Source organism: Carettochelys insculpta, chromosome 27 (genome assembly GCF_033958435.1).
Source record: "Carettochelys insculpta isolate YL-2023 chromosome 27, ASM3395843v1, whole genome shotgun sequence".
In the NCBI taxonomy this organism is placed as follows: Eukaryota; Metazoa; Chordata; order Testudines; family Carettochelyidae; genus Carettochelys; species Carettochelys insculpta.
The window spans coordinates 10,884,426-10,909,043 of NC_134163.1; the positions used below are offsets into that span (position 1 = coordinate 10,884,426).

Consider the following 24,618-nt stretch of genomic DNA (forward strand, 5'->3'; position numbering starts at 1 on the left):
AACTCACAGGGCTGTGCTGCCTTGTGGCTATAGACCTGCTTCACCCCGTGTTCTCCTCCCAAACCTGTCTTCAGCTACTCGAAGGGCGACCTTATAAACGAACCAGACAAGTTAGAGACGCTAAAGGGCCAGTCAGGGGTTTCCTCCCAGCCTTCTCCCGCCAAGGGGCTAGCTCAAGACTGCTCTTTGGGAAGTATTCCTGGGAGCACGGTCCCACATGGTTTTCAATAGCCCGAAGGATGGGGGCTCCACTGCTACCATATGTGGGATTCCAGTGCGAAGGCAGCTGTGTGGGAGCATTCCCCTCCTACCCTGCCTGTTGCCAGGAGCCGGCTGCTGTTTTGCCCAGATCCATGATCCCCTTTAAGACTCAGCTCGCTGACACCCCAACACTCCCTGGGGCTGAGCGCACACCAGGCTTTGCCATGCAAGAAAAAGAGCCATTTTGTGCACCTGACAACAAGGCAGCAAGGCACATGGGGTGTGGGAGGGAGGGAGGGAGAGAAAGAGGCCATTCCGCCTGATTCCGGCAGCCAAAAGTGGATGCTTTGAGGATGTGATCCCGTAGCAACGAGGGCATATAGGCACAAAAGTCCTTAATGGCCACAAAATTGCCCAGCCCCTTTATAACCCTGTGCTCGCGTGTGACACCATCCCTTGGTGAAGAAATGGTGAGAAATTCCCAGGGAGGAAGACCTGCAGGTGAGTATCTGACATGGCCGGGCGGAGAGCTGAGGAGCCAGAGGGAACCTCAAGGTCTGCTCAGGTCCGAGACTCGCCTGGCTCTTCTCACTGCTAACAGATACCGCAGCAACTTTACGCACCCCTTAAGAGGACCGAGTATATGCAGCACCTTTGCAGTGTGACGCTGAGATCAGCAAACGTGGGCGGGCAGGCAAAGTGGGGGAGTTCTGGCATTAAGGAGCTGGGTGCTCCCAGACAGACAAATCTAGCTTGAGACCCTGGCCTGATCTCTGCTCTTGAGCAAATTCAGGAGTTAGCAACGTTGTGGCGTTAACAGCTCTGTATAGGGGCACAGGCAAGGGGTGGTGTGGCCATGTTTGGCTCAGCCAGGCAGCAGCTGGGAGGGGTGGAGAGAATCATAGAAGTTTGGAGTTAGAGGGACCTGGAGAGTCCTCTAGTCCAGCCCCTGCGCTCAGGCTGGACCAAGTAACCTAGCTCTGTGGCTCCCATGAGATCTAGGTCTGGAGGTGGGGGCGGGGGGGAATAAATAAAGTGCTTTGGCATCTAGGCAGAAGATTCCCTTCCCTGAAGGCCCATTTGCATCGCAGTAGGAGTCCCAGCCCACTGTGCGGTTTACCTGTGTGGGGCACGGTATTAGCAGGAAAGAGGGCAGCTGCCACATTCCCCCCACCCCAAAGGAATTAACCTGGGGAGGAGGAACTCCTGCATGAAGGCAGACACCAAGGACCTCCATGGAGAGCCTGCGACGTGCTACTGGCATGCTCCCGAGAAGCTGCTGCTTTTCTGCCTATGAACCTGGGTTGTTGTTTTCCAGTGGCCCTACTCCTAGGGAAAGCAGGGGTCAGCCTGCCGGTGGTGACTGAACTGGGTGACGCCAGGGCCAGGCTAGTGTGGGAGTGTCGTGGCTATCTCGTTAGGTAGGACAAGAGACTGTTGAACCAGTGCCCCCAGTCAGCGCTGTGCTCTGGGAAGTGGAGACTTTGTTAAACCAAAGTCTTAACAGCTCCTGGTCCTTGCTCGGATCACCGCTGTTTCTCTTCTCTGCCCAGCGTGTGGCATTACCATCCCCATTGTTCTAACACATCCGATCCCATCAGCCCGGGGAGTACCAAGCTGGTGTGTCACAGTACCAGTGCTGCCCTGGAAAATCCTCTAGCCATTTCAAAGATCAGCTGAGCTCTTCCTCAGCACAGCTTCATGCTGCTCACCGCATTAACCTTCAGAATTCTTGTACTACAGGGACCCTGCTAGGAAATCCCTCCACACACGACTCTGAAGGGTTAACACTGCAGGGACTCCTGACACCCAGGAGGTGGAGAGGGTAAGAACAGGCTGGGATCTCACCTCCACAGAGAGGAGAAACTAAAGATCAGGCCTACAGTCCAAGGGAAGCAACGATTATGATTAAAAGCCCAGGGATGGCCCATGGTCAAGAAGAAGAGAAGTGGGAGGGATGAGTGTAAAGCCAAAGGGAAGGAAAGCAGGGCAAGCCAGGAGTCAAGGAGCAAAAGGCCAGGAATGAAGGCAAGGAGCAGGAGTGGGAGGCAGAGCCAGTGTTCCCTCTATTTTTTTATTTCTGGGCAGAATAATGTTTGTTCTGTGCACGGAGGCATGTGTGGATGTGCACCACCAATAGCAACACACGCTGCTGGCTGTGGGCGCTCTGTTAATCAGCTGGATGGCACCTGAATCTCTCCTGGGCAGCCGCCCAAAACTCAACTTGCAAGGAACAGTGGGCAGGGCCAGTCTAGATCAAGAGAGAAGATGGAGGCCCAGCCTCAAGTCCAAGAGAAGGCAAAAGGAGATGCAGAGAAGCAAGCAGCATAGTATGTGCCTGCTGTGCAGAGGTGCTGAGTGCCTGCAGCTCCCTCTGAGTGCAAGCAGAGTCACGGGTGTCCAGCCCCTCCGCACATCCACCTGTAAGTTAACAGCCAAGTGAACTGGATGCAGGCGCCACCTGTCTTAACAGCTTAGACAGTCACTTGGAGCCTCCACTCATCTCTATGGCCAGACGTGGCTGTGCATTTCAGGCTTAACAAGAGCTTCTGGAGAGACAAGGGTAAGGAAAGCGCTGGCAGGCACTGAAAGAGTTAACCCCGTAAATGTCACTAGACTAGCTGTTACCCCTCCTGCCTCAACCTCCCTACACTCTCCCCTCCCACACTCAGCCCTTGTCTGCACCAGAACCACATTACACACAAACCAGAAACTAGCGTGGCCAAAAGCCCCCTTCACCACAGCTGGCCCCCTGGCACTAGGATCTGCTTATGGCAAAACTAGGTCAAGGTGGCCAGTGATTGGATGGGGGAGTTTGAAGCAACCCCAGGTGCTGGAGAAGGTGCTGCTGGAAGAAAGCGCTGTCCCATCCAGGTGTTTACTGACCCAATGTCTGAGCAGCAGGGCACAGCTGGGAGCAGGAGGCAGCATCATTTGAATGACCAAGGTCCTGGTCATCACAGACCCTGTAATCATTTGCCATGAGAATAGTCCACTAGTCAATCGTGGCTCACTCATGCGCCGGCTCCCTGGACTCCCCTCCGCAGTTCCAGTTCCATGCGGAGTTCTTCCCTGCTTCCAGCTCTGCCTCTGCATGCACCCCCATATTCCTGGCCAAGGGGGCTGCATTTGGAGGAGGGTGCAGAGTAAGTTGCCCATGGATACAATAGGACGAGAGGCATCTCAACAGCTGACATCAACTGCGGTTAGGTCCAGGTAGCTTTTCCACCCTCCAGACTCAGTGCTCTTCCCTTGCGCGTGTGCTGGAGGGAATGTCCACGTTGCAGTAAAAGATTGGAAGCAAGGCCACAGCTGAGCGAGGTCAGCTGACCGCTCATGGGACTGCAGGGCAGTGTGGACACTTGGGCTTTGACCAGAAACTGCAGGAGGGAGATGGGCAGGGTTCCCTGGAAGCTGAGCACTTGAGTGGCTGCTCAGGAGAGATTCAGGTGCTACCCAGCTGATTAGCAGTGTGTGTTTCTATTAGTGGTGCACATAGGAAAATATCTCAGTACATATAAAAATTTATTCCACACATGCTTGGAAAATATTGGAAAGAACATCGGAGATGGGTCTGAGATCCCACGCTCCAGCCGCAGCTGCTCCAGGAGCGCTAGTCAATTATGCTGGGTTCTGAGACTCGGTGCTGCAGCTATTTTTTTTTTTTTTTGTAATGCAAACACACGTGGCATCTCTCTGGGCCTTCAAGCCTGGAATTCTGCCTCTGATGATGGCCCCACATAAGTACTGCCATCAGCCAGGTGTTGGGCGTCAAGGTGCTGCTCTGCAGCCAACGGACCTGAGACCCTTGAGTCTTTCCTGGGCGCAACCAGTCCTACCAGCAGAGAGAAATACAGCAGAGCCAGGTGCATTCTCCCAGCTCTGAAACTCTCCTGGGCCCAGCAGGCCAGGGGATCCTGCCAGCCAAGAGAGAGACACTCCAGAATCAACTGTTAGACTGCTGGATCGAGGTGGGCAAGCTTTTTGGCCTGACAGCCACATCTGGGAAGGGAAATTCTATATGGTGGCCTATGAATGTAGGGTTAGGGCAGGGAGCTGGGCTGCAGGAGGGGGTCAGGGCAGGTGGCTGAGGCACAAGAGGGGGTGCAAGGTGCAGGAGGGGGGTCACATCAGGCAGCAGCTCCTTGGGGGAGGGGAGGGCAGGTGGCTCTGTGTGCTGCCCTCACCTGCAGGCACTGCCCCCACAGTATCCACTGGCTGTGGTTCCCCATTACCAGCCTGCTGGTTAAGGCAGAACATAGGGCCATCTGCCCTGCTCCTGAGGGGCTGCAGGGAGGTGCTGGCTGCTTCCAGGGGTGGCCTGGGGCCAGTGCAGGTAAGGAGCCTGCCTTAGTCCCACTGTGCCGCCGGACTGGTGAACACAAAAGCTGGATTAAAAGCCCTGGGGCTGGACTAGATGCGGGGATTCTCCTAAACACTGCAGCAGAAGCTAAGACAAAGTCAGGAGGAGCCGGATTGCTAGGACTCCCCACTCACTGTGGCACACTCATCTCCAAGGGCTAAGAGAGAAACACACCCAGCCCAGGGACAATGTACCAGACACTAGAGAAATACACATCACTGCCCCCAGTGCAAACCAGGGAACAAGTCCCAGACACTGTAGCTCCAAACACAAACCTACCGAATGTCTGCACTGCTCTGGTCGCCAAGCCAGCTAGCTCCCAGTGCGCTTGGACACGTCAGCTCAAGCTGCAGCTCCAGCCCTGGACTGCAAATCCAGGAGCCCACAGCAGAGTCCAGGAATGATTCCCAGGCCCTCTTGCACCAGCAGTCCTGCCTGCTCTGGGAGCCAGTGGGTCTCTGTCAGCCCTGGTCTCTGCTGTGCCACGCCACGGCGACAGAGCCCCGTGATACTCACAGCCTGCGCGTACGCGCTGTACGGGCTGAACGGCAAGGCGAGAGACGGAGTGAAAATCCCCAGCTGCCCCACCATTTGCTGCATCCGACGTAGAGTCCTCTCCTTATCGGTGTCAGCAAACTTCACCACTAGACTGGAGGAGGCGCCCTAAGCACAGAGAGAGGAGACAGAGAGAAGGCCGGAGAGAGAAGAGCACAGCGGTGAGGGCATCCAGCAGCGCCAGCAGGAGAGGCAGCACAGAAAAGGAGAGAGGAGCAGCAGCAGCAGAGCAGCAAATGGAGTGGAAGGCTCCAGGTGAGATCCGAACCCAGGTGTCCCGTCTGGGGGAGCCCCGCCCAGACTTGGAAGTTGGGGACGCAGCTACGACATGCCCAGAACAGAACGGGGTTGCTGCAAGAGGGACATCCAGGACGCCCAGCCACAGGGGCAGCGCCGAGCACCCTGCCGCCCTCACACCCACGCAGGACACGCCACTGCGCACGTGACAGCACCAGCGTACCAGGTACGTACACACAACTGTGTGCTCAGGCGAACGAGTGGCACATGCACACTGCCTCCTTGCATAGCCACTGCCGTGGCAGTGCAAAGTCCCCAGCGCGCCAGGTGACACACAGAGAGAACGCACAATTATACCGCAACCACCAGACTACCACACAGGACAGATGTCACTTCCCGCCCCCAAGCATGTGCAAGGCATTTACACCCATGCACATCACACCCCTGAATGTGCCAATCACACCCACTCTGAGAGCAGACACCCGTTCCTTGCTAATCAGAGGCGGAGCAGATACAGATGTATCTATCCCAGGGCACGCACTAATCACCCTGATCCCAAGTCGGTCTCAGATACACAATGGCAAAGGCTAACGTCAGGTCACACGCAACCACATACGTACAAGAGCCCAAATGTACACAGGTGCTCTGTCCCGGTCATTCACACTCATCCACAACCACAGGACCACTGCCTAGGACAGCCGGGACACACACAACAGTAGAGCAGTAAGATACGCTCCCACGCAGGTCCAGCCACAGACACAGCATGTGCCTGTGCCTGCTACTGCTGAGTGGTGACGGGGGTTCCCGGCCACAGCGAGATGGGCAGCGGTCACTTTAACAGAGCTGGGGGTGTGATGGGCGCCTGGGGCTCATACTCACAGGCATCGTCTGGCTGCCGTGCAGAGCATGGATTGCTGCCTGGGCCTCGGTGTGAGACGAGAACTTTACAAAGGCGCAGCCTGGAGGGGGACAGAGAGCAAGGGAGACTGCCGGTGAGAGCAAACCCGAGAGGGAGGCCAGGGGCTGGGCATCACCTGCACCCCGGGGCGCAGGCCCACAGACGGATCCAAACTGGCCCAGAGTCTGAGATCTCGAGGGTGTGGCATTCCAGACGCCAACCCAGGAGGACAGACGGAGGCAGGGAGGGTGGCTTGGCAGGTGCCCCAGCTAATTTAGGCAGACAGCTGGGAACATCAGGGTTGGTTGACCCAGGGACTTCCCCAAGCCACAGTCCCCCTCTCTGATGCAGAGCTCTCCTCTTGCCCACCACCCTCCATCTCTGGCTGGCAAACAGCCCTGATGTACAGCCCGCCCTGGGCAGACACACAGGGCTGGGATGGGGCTCACCCCCAGCGCACAGGGACAGCAAGTCAGAGTCCCTACCTGTGCAGCAGGCACGACAGACAGAGGAGGTGCGCACCTTTACTGTTGCCATCAGGTCCCCGGAGCACGGTACATTCATCAATGACCCCAAAGGGTTCAAAGAGCCGGAGCACGTCATCCTCAGACTGCTGCTTATTTAACATGCCCACAAACAGCTTCCTGTCCCCTAAGGGCAAACACAGAGACATCAACCTTCTGTGAGTCTCGCGGCTCAAAGGACACGGACAGGGGGAACCAGGGCTTGGGTTTGGAACACGCTGGCAGCCAAGCTCTGTTCTTGAGCTGCAGTTCATCTCAGGCATCCATCCCATGAGGTTCCTTTGACACCAGCCATGGATCAGCCCCATCTTTGCATTTAGCTCCTTCCATCGGAGGATCTCACAGCACGGCAGATGGTAAAAAGTGACACCTCACAGCCCTCCCCCTGCAAAGTGGGTATTATCATCCCCATGGGACATGTGCTCTAACCACTAGACCCCTCTCTGCATCCTGAGCCAGGAAAAGAAGCAGGTGTCCTGGTTCCCCAGCCACCCACACTCTAAACGTGTTGCTAGAGGCTTGGCGTGAATGCTACGGAGATGAGTGGGTGAGGGACACAGGACATTTCTTGACAGCTGCACACCAATATTCCCTCCCTAATTTTTTCCATCCGGGACAGAATGAATTTTGTTCTGTGCACTGAGGCATGTGCAAATGTGCACCACCAACAGAAACACATGCTGCCAGCTGTGGCACTGTGCTAATCAGCTGGGTAGCACTGGAATCTCTCCTGGGCACCTGCCCAAGTGCTTGGCCCACAGGGAACACGGCTCAGAGCTCTGTTGCACTGGAGGGCAAAGGGATGACTGCATCCCCCTTAGGCTTTGGATTATTTCACTTTGGATTATTTTATTTTAACCAAGAAGCTCAATTCAAGGTTACTCTGAGAGAGTTTAGGCAGGACGAGGAGTGGGACGGGGAAATGACAACAACGGGATGCCAGGTAACCAAGCGCTCGGTCCTCCCCTCTACTCCCACGCCCCACCCAAAGCAGCCCTGGTCTGGATCAAACCCCAGGCTCTGATGCTAACACCATACAGCTGGGTGTGGAGATATGTTCTCAAGCTCACACCCACCAGCTACTTCCATTGTGTTAAATCCCTGATCCTAGTCATAATCCTGTCCCGCCCACCGCCCAACCTGCTGAGGGGTCATGTCACTGAAATGGTTAAATGTGCCCCCTGGAACATGCACAGAGGGAAGATCCCGCAGAGAATGGTGATGTCAGGATGCAGTTTGGGAGGAGAAGCGAGGGAGGGCTCCTTATTGTTAGTGACAGGATCAGAGGGGCCGGCTTCCAAAGAAACCAATTGAATGTGACGTGTGTCAGGGAAAATAGTGAGGAGGCTCTAGCTGCTTGGGAGAGCAATGACCTGAAAAACAACAGGTCTGCAAGCTACAAAAGCACAGAGGGACGGAGTGGGGGAGACTTTTGCGCTGCAGGCAGCACCCACCAGCTTAGAAAGTGGGTCCCAACCTAGATCACCCAGTGCTTGCTCTTCCCCTTGACATGCACACGCATGGGGACACGGGAGGGGAGGGCCCACATGTGCTGGCACACACTTTCACAAGAGCGCACCAGGAAACATGCTGGCACACATAAATAATGGATGTGCCCCGCCACGGGCTCATGCGTGCCCAGTAACATGCTCATGCAGTGATGCCACGGATGTGCTCAGAGCCATATTTCCAGCATGAGAGAAAGAGATGTGCAGACGGATAGATACACATGCCTGCCGTACAATCAGCATGCAGAGACAGACATACAGCTACATGCAATGGCAAGCAAACATGCATCGCTTCCCCAGCCCAGCTGTACTGAGTGGGTATAATTAAATGTCAAAGCATTTTCATGGGACATGCTGCCCTCTGACCTGTGTTCCCTCTAATGCTTTCCATCTCTCGGCAGGATACAATTTATTACGCGCACAAAGACATGCGTGGATATGCACGATCAATAGAAACACACACTGCCCACTGTGGGTGCTCTGCCAATCAGCTGGGCGGCACCTCAATCTCTCCTCTGTAGCCACCCAAGTGCTCAGCTTACAGGGAGCTCTGCCTCGGACTGAATTTATTGAAAGAGTTAAAAGTCACCGGCTCTGACTCTGATCTATCTCATGCCAAGCCACTAAACGATGCTTGCTTTACAACAGAGTAAATGACCAGAAAACACAGCCCCTTTTATTTAAGGCAAAGTTTCCTGTTCAATGCTGTTTGCAACTCCCCATATTACTAGGACTGCATAGAAGGACAAGAAGTCCTGTGGCACCTTAAAGACTAACCGATATTTTGGAGCATAAGCTTTCATGGGTAAAGACTCACGGGTCTGACAAAGCGGGTCTTTGCCCATGAAAGCTCATGCTCCAAAATATTGGTTAGTCTATAAGGTGCCACAGGACTTTGTGCTGTTCTTGAAGATACAGACTAACGTGGCTACCTCCCTGATACTAGAACTGCATATCGTTTTCAGCATTTCCAGGTGCTTGTCACTGTCACCCTCCTCTCTGCCCTTGGACAATGAAAAGAAATGGTGCAGTTTCACTTTGGAGTGACTAGGCAAGTTCATCTTACTGTGGGTATTTATTCTTTGCACCATGGCAAGGCCTAGCAACCTGAGTCCGTATTAAGGACTCCAGGATGCAAGTTGCCTGCAGCCAGCTAAGAAGGCAGACTGCCCCCTTCCTCAGACAGCTCACAAACTAGGCGCTGGTCAGGAAGCAAGAGGTGGACAAGATAGTCAGATGGAGTGGGGAGGCTGAGGTAATGAACAAACAATTGTAATGTACAGAGTCGCATGCACATGTACAAATGCTGCAGTGCGTAGGTTGCAAACACTGCAGGATATATTTTCTCTTAAACATATCTGTGCTGGATCAACAGGGAAAAATAGCAAGGAAATATTTCTATTGATCAGAGATTGCAAAAAAAAAATCTGGTCTTTTAATAAACACCTACACTTTGGGATGAAATTGACCTGTTGGAAACCCTGTAGATAGCTTCCTCCTACACCCAGTTCTGTTGGCCACTTAACCAGTCACAATTTCTACCCACGAGGCTATCTTCCTTGCTCAGAGATGGTCAGGAGCAGTGTTCCCTGTAAGCTGAGTGCTTGGGCACCTGCCCAGGAGAGATTCAGGTGCTCCTCAGCTAATTAGAAGAGCATCCACAGCTGTCCACTGTGTTTCTACTGGTGGTGCACATCTGCACATGCCTTGATGCACATAGCAAAAATTATTCCGCCTCTTGATGGAAAAAGACCCCAGAGGGAACACTGATCAGGAGATTTATATCTTTAAAAAATGTATTAGGCTAATCAATCCCAAGGTCAGAAACAACCACTGTGGTCATATAGTCTGACCCACAGGCCATAAAATTCCCCCCAAATGAGTCCTGTTTGTAAGAGAGCAGATTCTTCTGAAAAACATCCAAGCTTGATTTAAAAATTGCCAGCAATGGAGAACGTGGATTGGGATTTGCTTTAGCAAGATCATTGGAAGTTTGGATTTAAATCTAATTTTATCCAACGTGGGATTATTTCTGGATGGGGAGAAGGCAATGAATGGGAAAGAGGAGGGAGGATTTCAGATAAACTGTTCCATTTTGGGCCTGCCCCATATTTTAATATGACTGCCTGTAGGTTGCAGTTGTCACAGCAAAAACAAACCTGGGCAAAGCAATATTTCTCAGCGGCTGCTAACATGCATGGGGCGTATTTTAAAAGAGAAAATAATCAACCTGAGAGAAGGTCAGTTTTAAAAAATCAATTGCAAGTCATTTCAGGTTTTCCATCAGACCCCTGAGCTCCCTGGATATTTTATTGTGATTTCATTATTATGTTTACTTTGAAATGTTCCTCTCTGTCCTGTCGCACCAAGACACATGCAAACAACACCTCATGTTTTCCACTCGTCTGATTTTATCACATCTTTGGTGGATATTTCTGAAAGCTCCAGCTCTGGGATCCCTGTGACTACATGTGAACTTTGCTTTCACTGGTTTTTCAAATGTAAGTGTCTAGCCTTCCTAGTTGTGGCATAAAGCTTGAAAACATAACCCCTAAAGCCTCAAACACCAGAAAGCAATTGTTTTTTAAATTACCTTTTTGGGGGGGTACAGGGTAGTGTTTCTCAATGTTTCTCAGCTTTTTTTATAAAATACCCTTTTAAAAATAATTATAACTACCTAGTACCTACAATTTTCAGACACATTTTTTTCGACCATTGCAACACATTTGTTCAAACAACTTAATCATAACTGGTTGGTTGGAAGGAACTATGCATAGGCAATCAACTTGCCATTGTACTTATCACTGTGCAAAAAGGATAAATACAAATAATTAGATGAACATAAAATAAGTCCACTTTTTATTAATAAAAAAGATGGAGAAACGCTGATTTAGTGTGCCCTCTGGAAGAGCTCCACGCAGTCCCCCAAGAGTATATTTGCCTCTGGTTGAGAACCACTGGCCAAACTTATGAATGCTGGGAATTGGTGATACTGCAAAAGGGGCAACTGACAAAGGACCGACGATACAGGGAAAATTGTGTTGTGTCATTTTCACTTGAGGCTGTTCAATACACAAAGTTGGGGGGATGAGAGAAAAATAAATATTTTCCCTCTTTAATCCTCTCTTGTTAACAATGATACATTTAAAATGTGGAGGATTTTTATGTTGATGCTATCCCTTTGATAAAAAATATTTAGTGATGAAAGCAAACCTCTTGCCTCCTCCAGCCTCTCAGCTAACAGTCTTGATTTCATCTTCCTGGTAAAAGCTGCAGCCTTTCCCCCCAAAGTCTCGCCTGGCACATGGTCCTTTCCAATGTCCCCTCTAATTTTTGAAATCCATGTGCAGAATAAACTTTGTTCTGTGCACCGAGGTGTGCAGATGTGCACCACCAGTAGAAACACCTGCCCATGACTGTGGGCGCTCTGCTGCTCAGCTCGGTGGCACCTGAATTTCTTCTGGGGCTCAGATCTCAGGGAACACTGGTTTCTTCCTATTATGAGGGAGTCAGTAGCCACTTTGAAGCTGACCGTCATGGGCTGAGTGCAGGTAGCCTGCACAACCTCCAGTTCAGCAGCCGGCTAACACAGCAGAGCCCCTGGCATCACTCACTGGGAGCATAGCCCCCTGGAACTCAAACACAGAGCCTGCTGCATTACTGCCCTGGCCTGTGCAGCTATTGGCAGGGGGTTGGACTCAATGACCTCTCGAGGTCCCTTCCAGTCCTAGTATTCTATGATTCTATGCAAGCAGACCTGCATGTCCCGCTCTGTGAGTCAGTCATGCAGCCCCTCCCGCCCCCCTCACTTTCCTCCAGCTCTTCTTTTTCACCCTCTGATTGGCAATTTCCCAGGCTGTCTTGCCACCATGAAAACGGTCTCTCATCCCGGATGGTTGGAGTCTGGGTTCCCATGGAAACCCATTGCTGGGCAGGCTGTCATGCCGGCGCATTGGGGAAGGGAGGGCACAAGGCGGGGCCTAGCCCAGAGTAGATGTCTGCTGGAGCGATGACGAGGAATCCTGGAGGGGTTTAAGGCTGAACGGTTCAGCCATTAGCGAGAGAAACAGCCGGGAAAGCTGCTCTGGTTTAAAACCTGGTGGAATTAGGTCATCTGTCCAAACAGCTGTTGGCGGGGAAGAGAAGGGATGGCTACAGGAGAAGCAGGTGATCCCCTTGTGCAGCCTGTTATAGATGGGATGGTTCCCATGATAAATCCCACTGGGAATATGGGAAGAGACCTCGACACCAGTACAGTGCTAACAGGCTCGGGTGAGCAATTGCTAGCAGCTCAGAGCAGCAGAGTGTTTGGTGGCTCATGGGAAATCAAGCAGGCCCTTTTACTGGGCTGGGAGCAGAGGAAGCGAAAGCCTACGAGCCCTGCCTTGCAAAGGACCAGATGATGGCAGTCACTAAAGAAGGACCCCATTCAGGGCCCTCCTCTCAGCTCCTCACCCCCAGAAAGGACTGTAGGATTCAGGGCATAGGCCTAAGCCCTGGGATGCACAGTCTTTGAGCAAACGGGGCAGTCTTTGAGCCCCACAAAGCAAAAACAGGGCTTTCCTTACACAGTTCCATCCGGGTGGGTTAATTCTCTGTCACAATGGTTTGAAAGCAGCCCCAGGCCTAGTGTTTGTCATTTTCTTCTTCTTCACCATCACCATTACTATTTTTTAAAATCCCACAAACTCATGTCAATTGCTGATTGTTTCTCCCTCGCTCCAGCCCTCCTCTTTGGTCTCATTAGCATATTCCTTCTCTGATCCTCTTTCCCTTTACGTTTTCTTTCCTCTTCATCTTATTCCCTACTCTCTTCTGCCCACTCTTCTAGGTTTATTCCTTCCCTTTTTCATCCCCCCCACCCTTCAGCCCCACAATTTATTCTCTCTTCCCTACTTCTAGCCAGGTTCTAGCTCTTCCTTCACTCCCAGTCTTTCCCATCTCTCCACCCACGGCTCCCGCCAAACTCTCAGCCTAGTTTTCCACCCATCTCCTGTTAGTCCCTCCCCAGCCGTGCCATTCTGGGCAGGTCTTATATCACCCTCATTATCAGCACAGCATTGGAGAACCTTCCAGCTGTGTATTAAGCAACCTCACACCTCTCACGTGTGGTTTGTTCTCTCTCCCACATCCTCTCCCCCAGGCAGAACTGGGTGCCCAGGGATGGTTTATTTTAGTGGGGTTTTGTTTTGAAATCTCCGGGATGCTGCCAAGAGTTTGTTAGAGAAGGCTGTTCAAAGATACACAGAATCGTAGAACACTAGAACTGGAAGACACCTCAAGAAGTCATCAAGTCCAGTCTCCTGCCCTCACGCTGGGATCAAGCACCAAATAGATCATCCTTGACTGATGTTTCCTCTACCTGCTCTTAAATATCTCCAATGATGGAGATTCCACAACCTCCCCAGGCAATTTATTCCAGTGCTTAACCACCCTGACAGGAAGTTTTTCCAAATGTCCAACCTAAACCTCCCTTGCTCCAATTTAAGCCCATTGCTTCTTGTCCTACCTTCAGAGGTTAAGGAGAATGATTTTTCTCCCTCCTGTTTATAATACCTCTTTAGGTACTTGAAAGTTGTTATCACGTTCGCTCTCAGCCTTCTCTTTTCCAAACTAAACAAACCCAGTCATTTCACTCTTTCCTGCTAGTTATGTTTTCTAGACATTTAATCATTTTTGGTGCTCTTCTCTGAACTTTCTCCAATTTCCCCACATCTTTCCTGAAATGTGGTGCCCAGAACCGGACACAGTACTTCAACCGATGCCCAATCAGCACAGAGCAGAGCAGAAGAATGACTTCTAGTGTCTTGCTCATAAAACTCCTATTAATGCATCCCACAATGATGTTTGGTTTTTTTGCAACAGTGTCACACTGCTGACTCATATGGTCCACTATGACCCCTAGATCCCTTTCTGCAGTACACCTTCCCAGACAATCAGATCCCATTGTATGTGTATAACGGATTGTTCCTCCCTACGTGGAGTACTTTGCATTTGTCCTTCATCCTATTTACCTCAGACCTTTTCTCCAGTTTGTCCAGATTATTTTGAATCATAACCCTATCCTCCAAAGCCCTTGCAACCATTGTTCCCTGGAAGCTGAGTGCCCGGACAGCCACCCAAGAGAGATTCAGGTGTCCCCCAGCTGATTATCAGAGCACCCATCGCCACCCACAGTGGACAGCTTGTGTTTCTATTAGTGGTGCACATCCACACATGCCTTGGTGCACGTAACAAAATTTATCCCACCTAAAATAAAAATTAAAGGGAACATTGCTTACAACCCCTTCCAGCTTGGAATCATCTGCAAACTTTGAGTGTATTCTATCTGCCACTATCAAAATCACTGATAAGCACATGGGATAGGAGATGGGGAGGTTTATAATGATCCCTAATTCCTGGGGAATTTGTGACACGGCCTTGGACTGCTTCCCAAAAAACTCTGCTTCCTGCCCACGTGAACTTTTCCCCTACTCTAGCCTGGCCAGCCTATCTTGTAATTCTGGAATCCTGGGGGCACTTCTATGATTCTGTGATTAAAAGCACTTTTCCTTTCTCAAGTTCCAAGTTACTGCCTGGAAGATGTGTTCTATAGAGGTTTAATAACACAGCCTTTGCAGTAAGTCCCTTCCGCATACACTGATCTAACCTACAAAAGTCACTCAGCATGGGACAGACGGGTGGCCAGGAGTGAGTTCAGTTCCACCAGTGGACAAAAGATGTCCTCAGTTAACCTATATGACTTGGGTCTGCTATACAGTATAGGAGCTCTGAGGGCACTGGATATGCCATATCCAATCACACCACCGCTCAATCAAACTTAGCAGCCTGTTTTCTGTCATGGCACAAAGAGGGGAAAGATTCATCTCCCAGTCAGAATGCACCTAACCAGTTATCTAATGCTTTGGGTGCATTGCTAGATCTTCGACTGTGCACTTATGCTCAATATGCCACTCATGTCTGCAGCAGGTTGGAGTCAGGACTATAAGGATAACAATTAATATTTCTTAAAGCATTTTCCTCTAGGACACCTCTGTCAGACAGGCAAGCACTGGCGTCAGGGTTCCCTGTAAGCTGAGTGCTTGGGCAGTTGCCAAGAAGAGATGCAGGTGCCACCCAACTGATCAGCAGAGCGCCCACTGTTACCCACAGCCAGGGCATGCCTTGGTGCCCATAACAAAATTTATAGAATCATCGATTCACAGAACACTAGAACTGGAAGGGACCTCAAAAGGTCATTGAGTCTAATCCCCAGAACCAAGCACCATCCAGACCATCCACAATAGATGTCCTGGCCTGTTATTCTGCACATGGATGGAAAAAGTTAGAGGCAACATTGACTGGAATGTCCACCATTTTTAAACAGCTGGGGAAACTGAGGTACAGAGTGATTTATTAAAGGGGCAGTTTCGGGTTAATTTAAGTGAAAAAGTTTTACAAAGCTAAATGGCCACCAAACATTTTGATTTTTTTTAAACTTCCAAGGGAAACTTTTTTTTAAATGAATAACATCCCTTCCTCTCCCTTCCCTGCCCATTGTGTCTGATGCACAGACCTTATCAATATTGGGGAAGCACCGAAGAACCTGACTGAGACAAAAGTGAAACAGACAAGCACAAAGATGCCAGACTCTTTGTATAGGAAGGGCTGAATTCCAGAGATACTCATTCAGGCTCTTTGCACACCCAGGCTGACAGCATTGCATTGATTTATACTCAGGTCACTTTTGCAACATCAGTTGTGCAACCCTGAGGCCTAGAAACCTTTTTTCGTGAATGCTGGAATTCTGCAGAAACTGAATGCACTATGAGAGTCACCCATATCCACCAGATGGTCAAAGTGTCTGACATAATTGAATTAGTCCGTTTGTAGAAAGTGAATGAAAATGTGTATTAAAAACATAAATAGTGAGAAGCTCATTAGATTTTAATTACTTCCCCTCCCACATTTTAATTATCTAGGATATTCAATGAAACAAGAAAGGAACATAACAGATGACCTGAGATTTGCTCTTTAGGTGACTAGTTTGAACCTTCTATAGCAGAGCAGAAGAACATAAGAAAGGCCACACTGGGTCAGACCAAATGTCCATCCCAAATGTTCTGCCTTCCAACAGAGGCCAATGCCAGATGCCCCAGAGAGAGGGAACAGAACAGGTAATCATCCAAGTGATCCCTCTCTTGTCATCCATTTCTGACAAACAGGGGCTTGGGGCACCATTCCTACCCATCCTGGCTAATAGACATGGATAGGCCTAACCTCTGTGAATTTATCTAGTTCTTTTTTGAACCCTGTTAAAGTCCTGGTCTTCACAACCTCCTCTGGTGAGGAGTTCCGCAGGCCGACCCTCCGCTGAGTAAAGAAAAATTTATTTTTGTTAGTTTTAAACCTGCTGCCCATTAATTTCAGGGATCTATCAGAGTCCAAGCATGGCTGGAAACCTGGGACAAAGGCCCAAACTGATAGTAACAAGGGAAATAAACATCTGGGGTGCTTCTGCTCCCTGTTTTGCAGGCCTCCTCTTCTGCACTGGGTGATGTTAGACAGTGTGAGACAATCCCAGGCTTGCATGGGACGTGAGAAGGTACTGCTGGCCACAACAGAGCTGGGATTTCAAACATGCCACAACAAAGTCATGAAAAAGTCAACCCCTGAAATTCCATGGGGCAAGGCAGCTGTGATGTGACCTCAGGAACATTCTTCTGGGATTGCTTTGCAGCCACTGGGAAGACATGGAACAAGACCACAGGGCCCATCTTCTGCATTGCTGAAGACCTTTGCCTCTGCATGTGGCAGTGTTTCTCCATCACCATGGAAGCCCGCTGTGTCTTGAGTGGACCTACTACGCTGTCTTTGCGCTGCTTCTGCATGAGGGAAGCTCCTAGTTGGAATGGCTCCTACAGCAGCAGACAGGTCTCTGATTGCCAGTTCCTACCTGGGATGAATCCAAGAGTGTGGAAAATGGTCAAAGGTGCAGTTTTATTTCTGCCCACCAACTGGATCTGTGCCCTAGAATTGCACAAAGCAAGACATGAAGATGTCAAGGAACATCCCATCTCTAGGGTGTTAACGCTGTTTGAAACCACAGACGTGAGACTGTCCTGTTTAGAATGAGAATCAAAGCTCATGCCAAGACTGCTTGTGATCATTAACAATCCCCTGGCATTGTGTGGGACTCTTAGCCCCAACATCATGGCCAAATCCATATAGCAGAATCTACATCCCGCCTCCCTAGATTCCCCACGCCATTGCAGTGAGAGACAAGATTCTTTGCCCTGCCCAAAGCTGCAGTGTGGCTGTTAAACAGCTGCTCAGTTCCAGAGGTGGCTGCATTTGAGGGGTGAGCAAGCAATCCCAGAACAAACTCATAAGGCTTTGATCTCCTTCGGGATGCGAGTTGCTATGGAAATGTGAGACATTATCCCTACCCTGCAGCTGAGAGAGAAGCAGAGCAGGTCCTTCCTTCAGTTCTGGCTTCCCAGGGTGCATCCTCCGCTCCATCAAAGTCTCTTGTTAGCAGCAAGTTATTTCTGGGGATTGCTGTTTCAGGCCTTTTGCTGGAAGCCAAAGTTTTTGTGGTCACTGTGGAAGCCTCTGTGTCCATGAGGACAAGACACAACCTTCAAACACTGTTCCTGCTGTATCCATGTGATGCATCATCACTGGAGAAGCAACCTCATTGGACCTATGCCAGTGTTCCCAGTAAGCTGAGCACTTGGGCAGTCACCCAGGAGAGTTTCAAATTTCACCCAGCTGATTAACAGAGCACCAACAGTCACCCATAGCCAGCAGCACGTTTCTATTGGTAGTGCCCATCTGCACATGCCTCTGTGCACGTAACAAAATTTATTCTGTACATAGAGGGAAAAAATATTAGAAGGAACATGGGACTGTGCCCAGGTGGGAGGCTGGAGTCTGACAGGCAGCATGAGGTGGCTGGGATGTCAATCTAAGAGCACTGTTTCAAATGCCAGGGCTCTGGTAGGTTACAGTCAGCTGCAGTCACTTTTATAGAGGGGTTGCATTTGTATTGTGTGTTGCTTAGGATTCCTGTTCCCTCCCCCATTCCCTGCAGACTCGGTAATAAACTCCTTGCTTGAAACCTGACAGGGAGACAATAAAGTCCACCTTCCTCCTACCGCAGGCATGAAAGGAGCTTGAGGCATCTCAGACAGACGAGAGCTCTCCTGCGCCTGGGCTGATGGTACCTGCTCCCAACTCCTCATTCATTCACGCCCTGTCATTTCCAGGTAGGCAGGAAGATTTGCAAGACACACACAAGGAGGAAAAGAAAGGGTGGAGGAGCATTTTTCGGCCTCTCTTGCAAAGCAATCAGCATTAATGGCTGCAGCGCAGGAAAGAGTAGACCATTGGCCTTGGGGGACACCCCAGAGAAAGTAACAAGTAGAAAACAAGAGTGAAAATCAGAAGGAATGAGAGCTTCTCCGGTGGGGGAATAAAGGAAAACATCAAAAAAGGAAGAAGTGCTGTGCTGGAAAAGGTGCTAACGTTGGGCCTTCTAGATTCTCGGCTGCCCCGGTCAGTGGTGCAAAATGTGTCAGTTTGGAACTCCTAAATGCAGGCAGGATGTTGGGCAATAGAGCATTCGTGTTGTAGGATGGATCAAAGTGGAATGTAACTAAGAATTGTTAGTCTTCTCCCATGCCACACGTACACACACTTCATTGTAAACTCCCTTTTAGACCTTGATAGCAAATTCTCAATCTCACAGGGAAAAGCTGCAGGCCGGTTCTGGGTTAATGTCATCTCCTGTCCCTTGCCCCCCAAAGTGGCGGCATTTCTGTGATGTCATGTACATGTTATTTGCAGACTTATTGGAGAAAATTTGAAACAAAATTCATCAACCTAGAAAACTGAGACTTCTGTCTGTCAACTCTGAATTTCTTAACATGGTGCAAATTTTCCAGTTTCTTTTTTTAAAGATTAAGGAAAAACAATGCTGGGGGGTTTTGTTTTGTTTTGTTTTTTCTTCCACCCAGGTTTCTGCTTATTAAAAACAGGAGACCTTTTGAATGGAAACAAGTCCCTCACCCCAAAAATTGACCTAGTTTCCAATGCAAAACAACTCCAGCCATATTGAAATGCAAACCCCTTTGGGTTGAAAACAGATTTGCATTTTAAAAAGTCAAATCTTTTTTAGTTACATTTTTCTTAAAATGTGAAAGATGGCCATTTGGCACCAATATCAGGAGCAGGGAGGAAAACCTCTGTTTCAGCACAGTAAAATGGAAATAAACTTTTTTTTTCCCTTAAATCTACTCCAAACAAAAGGAACATTTTTTGACTTCCTTCTCTCTCCTCTCACAACCCAGGAAGTGACTGAGCTATTTAATAAAATAGTCACTGGGAAATTTTCTAAAATAATAAAGACCTTACTGTAGGGAAGGCAAAAATAATTAAGCACCAGCTTGTGATACTCCTACTCCATTGGAACAGTGCCTTCCCCCCATGCGCACTGCCCTACCAAAGTCAGTAGCACTACTTGTGTTGTGGACAAACAGGTTGTAACAGGCCCATAATCTGGTCCTACACTGACAGCTTTGAACTGAATGAAACGGTCTAAGCAGCAGCATGTTTTCTTATTTTGACCTGCCGCTCCAGCATAGTCAGTGCTTTAACAAACATAGAAGATGCAGGATCCTCGCCCCTAGGAAACTGTGGCCCAACACAGATGTGTCAAGCTGAGACACATGTAGGCCCTGATCCTGTACTCAGGTCCATCCAGGTGGATTCTTGCATTGCTGGGGCCCTGCCCCAGTGGGAGGCAGCAGTAAATTTCAGATTACAGCATCAGGGCCTTAATTAGGCACGGCGGGATTCAATTTTAGATCAGTAAATGTCGGCGATCATTGTCATCTTCTCTCCTTCCTTGAGTGTTGCGGTCCTTGGCAGAGTTCCCTGGGCAGCTTGAGAGGAAGAGCTGGCTGAATATTTAACTCCACCTTTCCCAAGGCAGGAGAGAGCTCCAATTCAGGCATACAGCTCTCTGACTGCCTACACCCATGTGCGCTCAGCAGAGCAGGGCCATGGTTCTAGGCAGTGCAGCCTAGAGGAAACAACCTTCTTCCTTCCCTAAGGAAGAATTTCCATCACCAACAAGGGACATTTAAAGAGGGGGGAAGTTGCTTTCTTCAATATGGCTGCTTGTGTGTACAAGTGTTTGTGGCTTTAGCAAAGCTTCCCACAGCCCAGACTTCCACAACCAACATCAGTGGGAGTAAGGCACCTAAAGCCCTTTGAAGATCTGGGCCTAAGTGGTAACAGAGAGAAAGCCGTGCTAGTCTATAGACTATCAAAACATAAAAGTAGTCAAGTAGCAGTTTAAAGACTAACATAAATTATTTTGTTAGACTTTAAAGTGCTGCTTGGCTGCTTTTTTGTTTTGGGCCTAAGTGATTTAGGATAATCACTTTTCCCACCCCTTGCTTCCTACAGGCTCTGTGGCTCGGATTTTCAGAGTGATCTGAGGGAGTTAGATGACTGACTCCCATTGACATGTGGACATCTGACTCCCTTAGGCACATCTGAAAAGTCTAGCCTCCCGTTGGAATAAACAATGATTAATATCTGACGTTTTAATTTCAAATTCCTGCAGACGCAAACACTAAAATCAATACAAGTGAAATACAGGCTGAAACTCTCAGCCAGTAACTTCCCTGGTCCAGAAGGACCACAGATGTTGCTGGACCAGAGAGTGCCTGGATGGCGACATCCAGCTGCCAGGCTGCAGCAGAGCCCTGCTGGAGGCAGGGAGTGCCACCGGCAGCCTGCTTTGGGGAGCCCCACTGTGGGGAGCTGGGTCCAGGGGGCCCACTGTGGGGAGGTCAGCCAGGGTTTGGAAACTTCACAGCAGGAAGCCAGCCAATGAGCCAAGCTGGGGCAGGGAGCTCAGGCCCTGGGAGCCCCACAGTGAAGAGCCTGGTTGGGGCATAGAGGCCTGCCAGCAGCTCCATGGCAGCGGGTAGCCAGGCTGGGGCAGGGGACCTCCACAGCCTTACCACAGGGAAGCCAGTTGGGGAGCCCAGCTGAGACACGGACCCTGCTAGCATCCCTGCAGTAATAGGGAGCCCAGCTGTGGTGGGATAGCTGCTTGGGGAACCCAGCTGGGACATGGACACCTTTGGGAGTCCCATGGTAGCAGGGAGCTCAGATGGGCAGGGGAGCTCTGCAGCCCTGAAGCTGGGCACCTGGCTGGGGAGCCCAGCGGGGGCATGGACCTGGTTGGAAGCCCCGCAGCAGCAGGGAACCCAAATGGGAAGGGGGAACCTGGCAGCCCTGTGTCAGGATGCCTCATCAAGGAGCCTGACTGAGGCATGGAGCCCCACTGGCAGCCCCATGGCTGGGAGTCCCATAGGGAGCCCTGGCTGGCAGCCTATCGGCAGGAAGCCAGAAGGCCTGACCTCCCTGGTCCAGAAAAGCCCCTCATTCGAGGCCCTTCAGGTTGTCAAGGTGCTAGACAAGGCAGGTACAACCTCTACTTGGAAATAACCACTGAAAACAAAAATCAAACCCTTCCAGACCTGGCACCACACAGGTGATGTTCCATTTGAAAGGGGAAATCGAACCCAGCTAAATTCACCAGCCCCACCCAATGCCTTGGTAAGGCAGCATTAGCACAAGCAAAACAGGAGAAGGAGCGGTGGAGGCAGGACTGTGGGAGGGAGAAGAAATGCTCGGCCAAGGCAGGGAAAAGCAACCACAAGGGTCTGTTCAGCTGCAATGCCAGGGGGCTCACACTTGTGCCCTCTGAGGAATGGCATCTGACAGGGCTGTGACCTCCAGTGTAGATTAATGCAGCTCGCCGCATCTTCCAGCTCAGACCCGCTTGGCATATGTTACTGCTGCCACATTAATGCTGGCTAGACCAAGGGGCTGCCCTGCCCTGTGGAGGAGAGCTGTGTGAACAGCTGCTGGTTGTACCCCAAAACCTCCCATTTGGGTTGCATTTCGGGGGAGGGGGAAATGGGATTACCTTAAAAAAAAAGTAAAACTCATTTCTAAGCAAAAACTTCGACTGCAATCGATGGAAATGGTTCAGTACATTTCTGCTTCTTTCCTTCATTTGTATTGTGACTGAACAATTTGGCAAATTGACCCAAATTTGAAAAATGCTTTAAGCAATCCAGATCTGCATGTTCCATTGAGAAAAGGTTCCAAAGAAACATCTGGCCCAGTACCGTGCCCCAGCCTCCTGCACACGCCTCCATCAGGCTTTCTGCTGCTGCTGTGCCCTCCTGGCAAGTCCCAGTGCTGATGTGTAGCACGTGGAGCTTATGCCTGGGGCCCAGTAGAGAAGTTGTGAGCCTAGCAGAGCCTTGCAGTGGCATACTCAGCGCTTCACCAAACCAAGAGCTCCCAACAGGAGCCTTTTTGTTCAATCCACAACCCAAAACCAGGCTCACGAACACCCGTAGGTGTGCACGAGGAGATAAAGCATGGGCAGGCCATTATCTCTGAGTGTCTCTGCTTAGCCAGAGTGGGCCAGAAGGACAACTCACACCAGACCAACTGCCAGCAAAACAACAAGCAGGAATAACAAGGAGAGATGACAACTACCTCCACGGCTCTCGCTGTCCGCCGGCTTCACCTGGATTGGACGGGCCATCTGCAAAGAGAGAGAAACACAGGGGATGAGACATTGCTGCCCACCTGCCAGTCACATGGTGATGGTTCTGGTAGCACCAGGGAATTCAGCAGCATTGGCCAGGGCTGGAGTGATGCAGTTAAGAATATTACCTCCTCCTCATAGTGATGCCCTCGGGCCTGTACAGCAGGATAAAGCCTTGGGCACCCATTGCTCATGTACTCTCCTGTTAGGGGCCCTTCTTTCCACTCTGCCAGTAAATGCCTGTTGTGCCAGTGTGAAGGGGTATCATAGGGTTGTGGAGATGGCATGGCTGTACCAAGGAACCTCACGTTTTCCAGACAGCTAATTTCTGGCTGAAGGTACGTCTACACTAGGGAACTAAGTCGCTTTCAGATACGCAATTCTAGCTCCCGTATTTGCATAGCTAGAACAGACGTATCAGAATTTACTTACTTCCCTAGTGAAGACTGAGCCCCGATTGTCTTGCGTCGACATGCAGTACAGAGGTTGACAGCCGAGCCCAGAGACATCGATTTTGCTGCGTCTTCACCAGATGCGTGAAATTGAACCCTGGATGATTGACCGCCAGCACGTCAATCTTCCAGTACGTATAGAGAGTGACTCAGGGTCTTGACGCAAACAGTTCACCATTTCAGAATCTGATAGGTAGGGAGCAGTGTGGGCCACTGGTCGAAGAACTGGCCTGGGGACCTGTGAACTCTTCTGAACTCTGCCACTGACTCAGGATGGTTGCAGAAAAGTCACTTAGTAGAAGCGCCATTTTGATTTATCTTTCTCTGTAAAATCCAGGGCAACAACACGTCCACACCTGACAGGGTGGTGCTTCACTGATGCTCCTGTGGGGAATTGAGAACCTTGAGGGAAAACTCTAGAGAAAGATGGTTAAAGTGATACCTCAAAGCACCATCCGCACAGGGGAGGAGGAAGTAACCTAGAGTCACAAACCCCTCTGGATTTAACTCTGTGCTCATCTTGCTAACGCTGATCTAACCTGGAGTAATCCCACCACAGTTAATAGGAAAAGAGGACAATTGAGTCATTACAGGCACCAAGGCGGAGAGGGGGAGGTACTTTTCAAAGCACATGAGTGGCTAAGGAGCCCTGAGTCCCTTTTTGAAAAGCAGTTTTTGTGCTTAGGAGCCTGCATCTCAGTGAAATTCACTAACAATATACCTTCTCCTCTCCCGAGGAGCACAAAATTGCAGGCCAAAGTCCTTCAGAGTTGGGAATCTCTTGTGCAAGATCTTTGCCGTTATCACATGAGACCAAATCCGGCATCCCCAGTCCATGCTCGGGCAAAGTTCCCATTGACTTGAGTCAGTAAATTTTTTTTGCTTGAGCAAGATCAGCTCATGACCTAGAGGATGAGGCCCTGGACTATGTTAGGTGGCCTAAAGCACAACCGTGATGAAAAACACGTAACGAAGTCAAATGACAAAAATCATTAACTGAAATCTAAAAGATAGATGCACAAGACTCTCCCTCCTGCCCCTCGCCGTAGCTTCACTGCCCCCAGTTGCTGAGAGACTGCAGCTCCAAGTGACTGACTGGTCACGTTCTGCATGATGCCCAAGAATTCAGTGTTTTGTGCTTCAGCTCCTGGGTCATGTTCTGCAGTTCCGAATGTAACTGCAAAGTCACCCTCCATTACCTGGGCAGAGAAATCAGGTGTCTAGCCTCTGGATCGTGTCCAGTCATGCACG

General features: G+C 50.2%; 1 protein-coding gene across 1 annotated transcript in view; it reads right to left on the bottom strand.

Annotated features, from left to right (window-relative positions):
• The window catches only part of CELF5 (CUGBP Elav-like family member 5), a 66,179-nt gene that overhangs the window by 8,595 nt on the left and 32,966 nt on the right, over nt 1-24,618 (bottom strand). Inside the window, exons 3-6 of the mRNA XM_074978616.1 lie at nt 22,864-22,912; nt 6,777-6,905; nt 6,236-6,315; nt 5,081-5,227 (exon numbers count right to left, since the gene is read on the bottom strand). Of these exons, the coding sequence (XP_074834717.1) occupies nt 5,081-5,227; nt 6,236-6,315; nt 6,777-6,905; nt 22,864-22,912 (405 nt within the window). The remainder of the gene's footprint in view (nt 1-5,080; nt 5,228-6,235; nt 6,316-6,776; nt 6,906-22,863; nt 22,913-24,618) is intronic.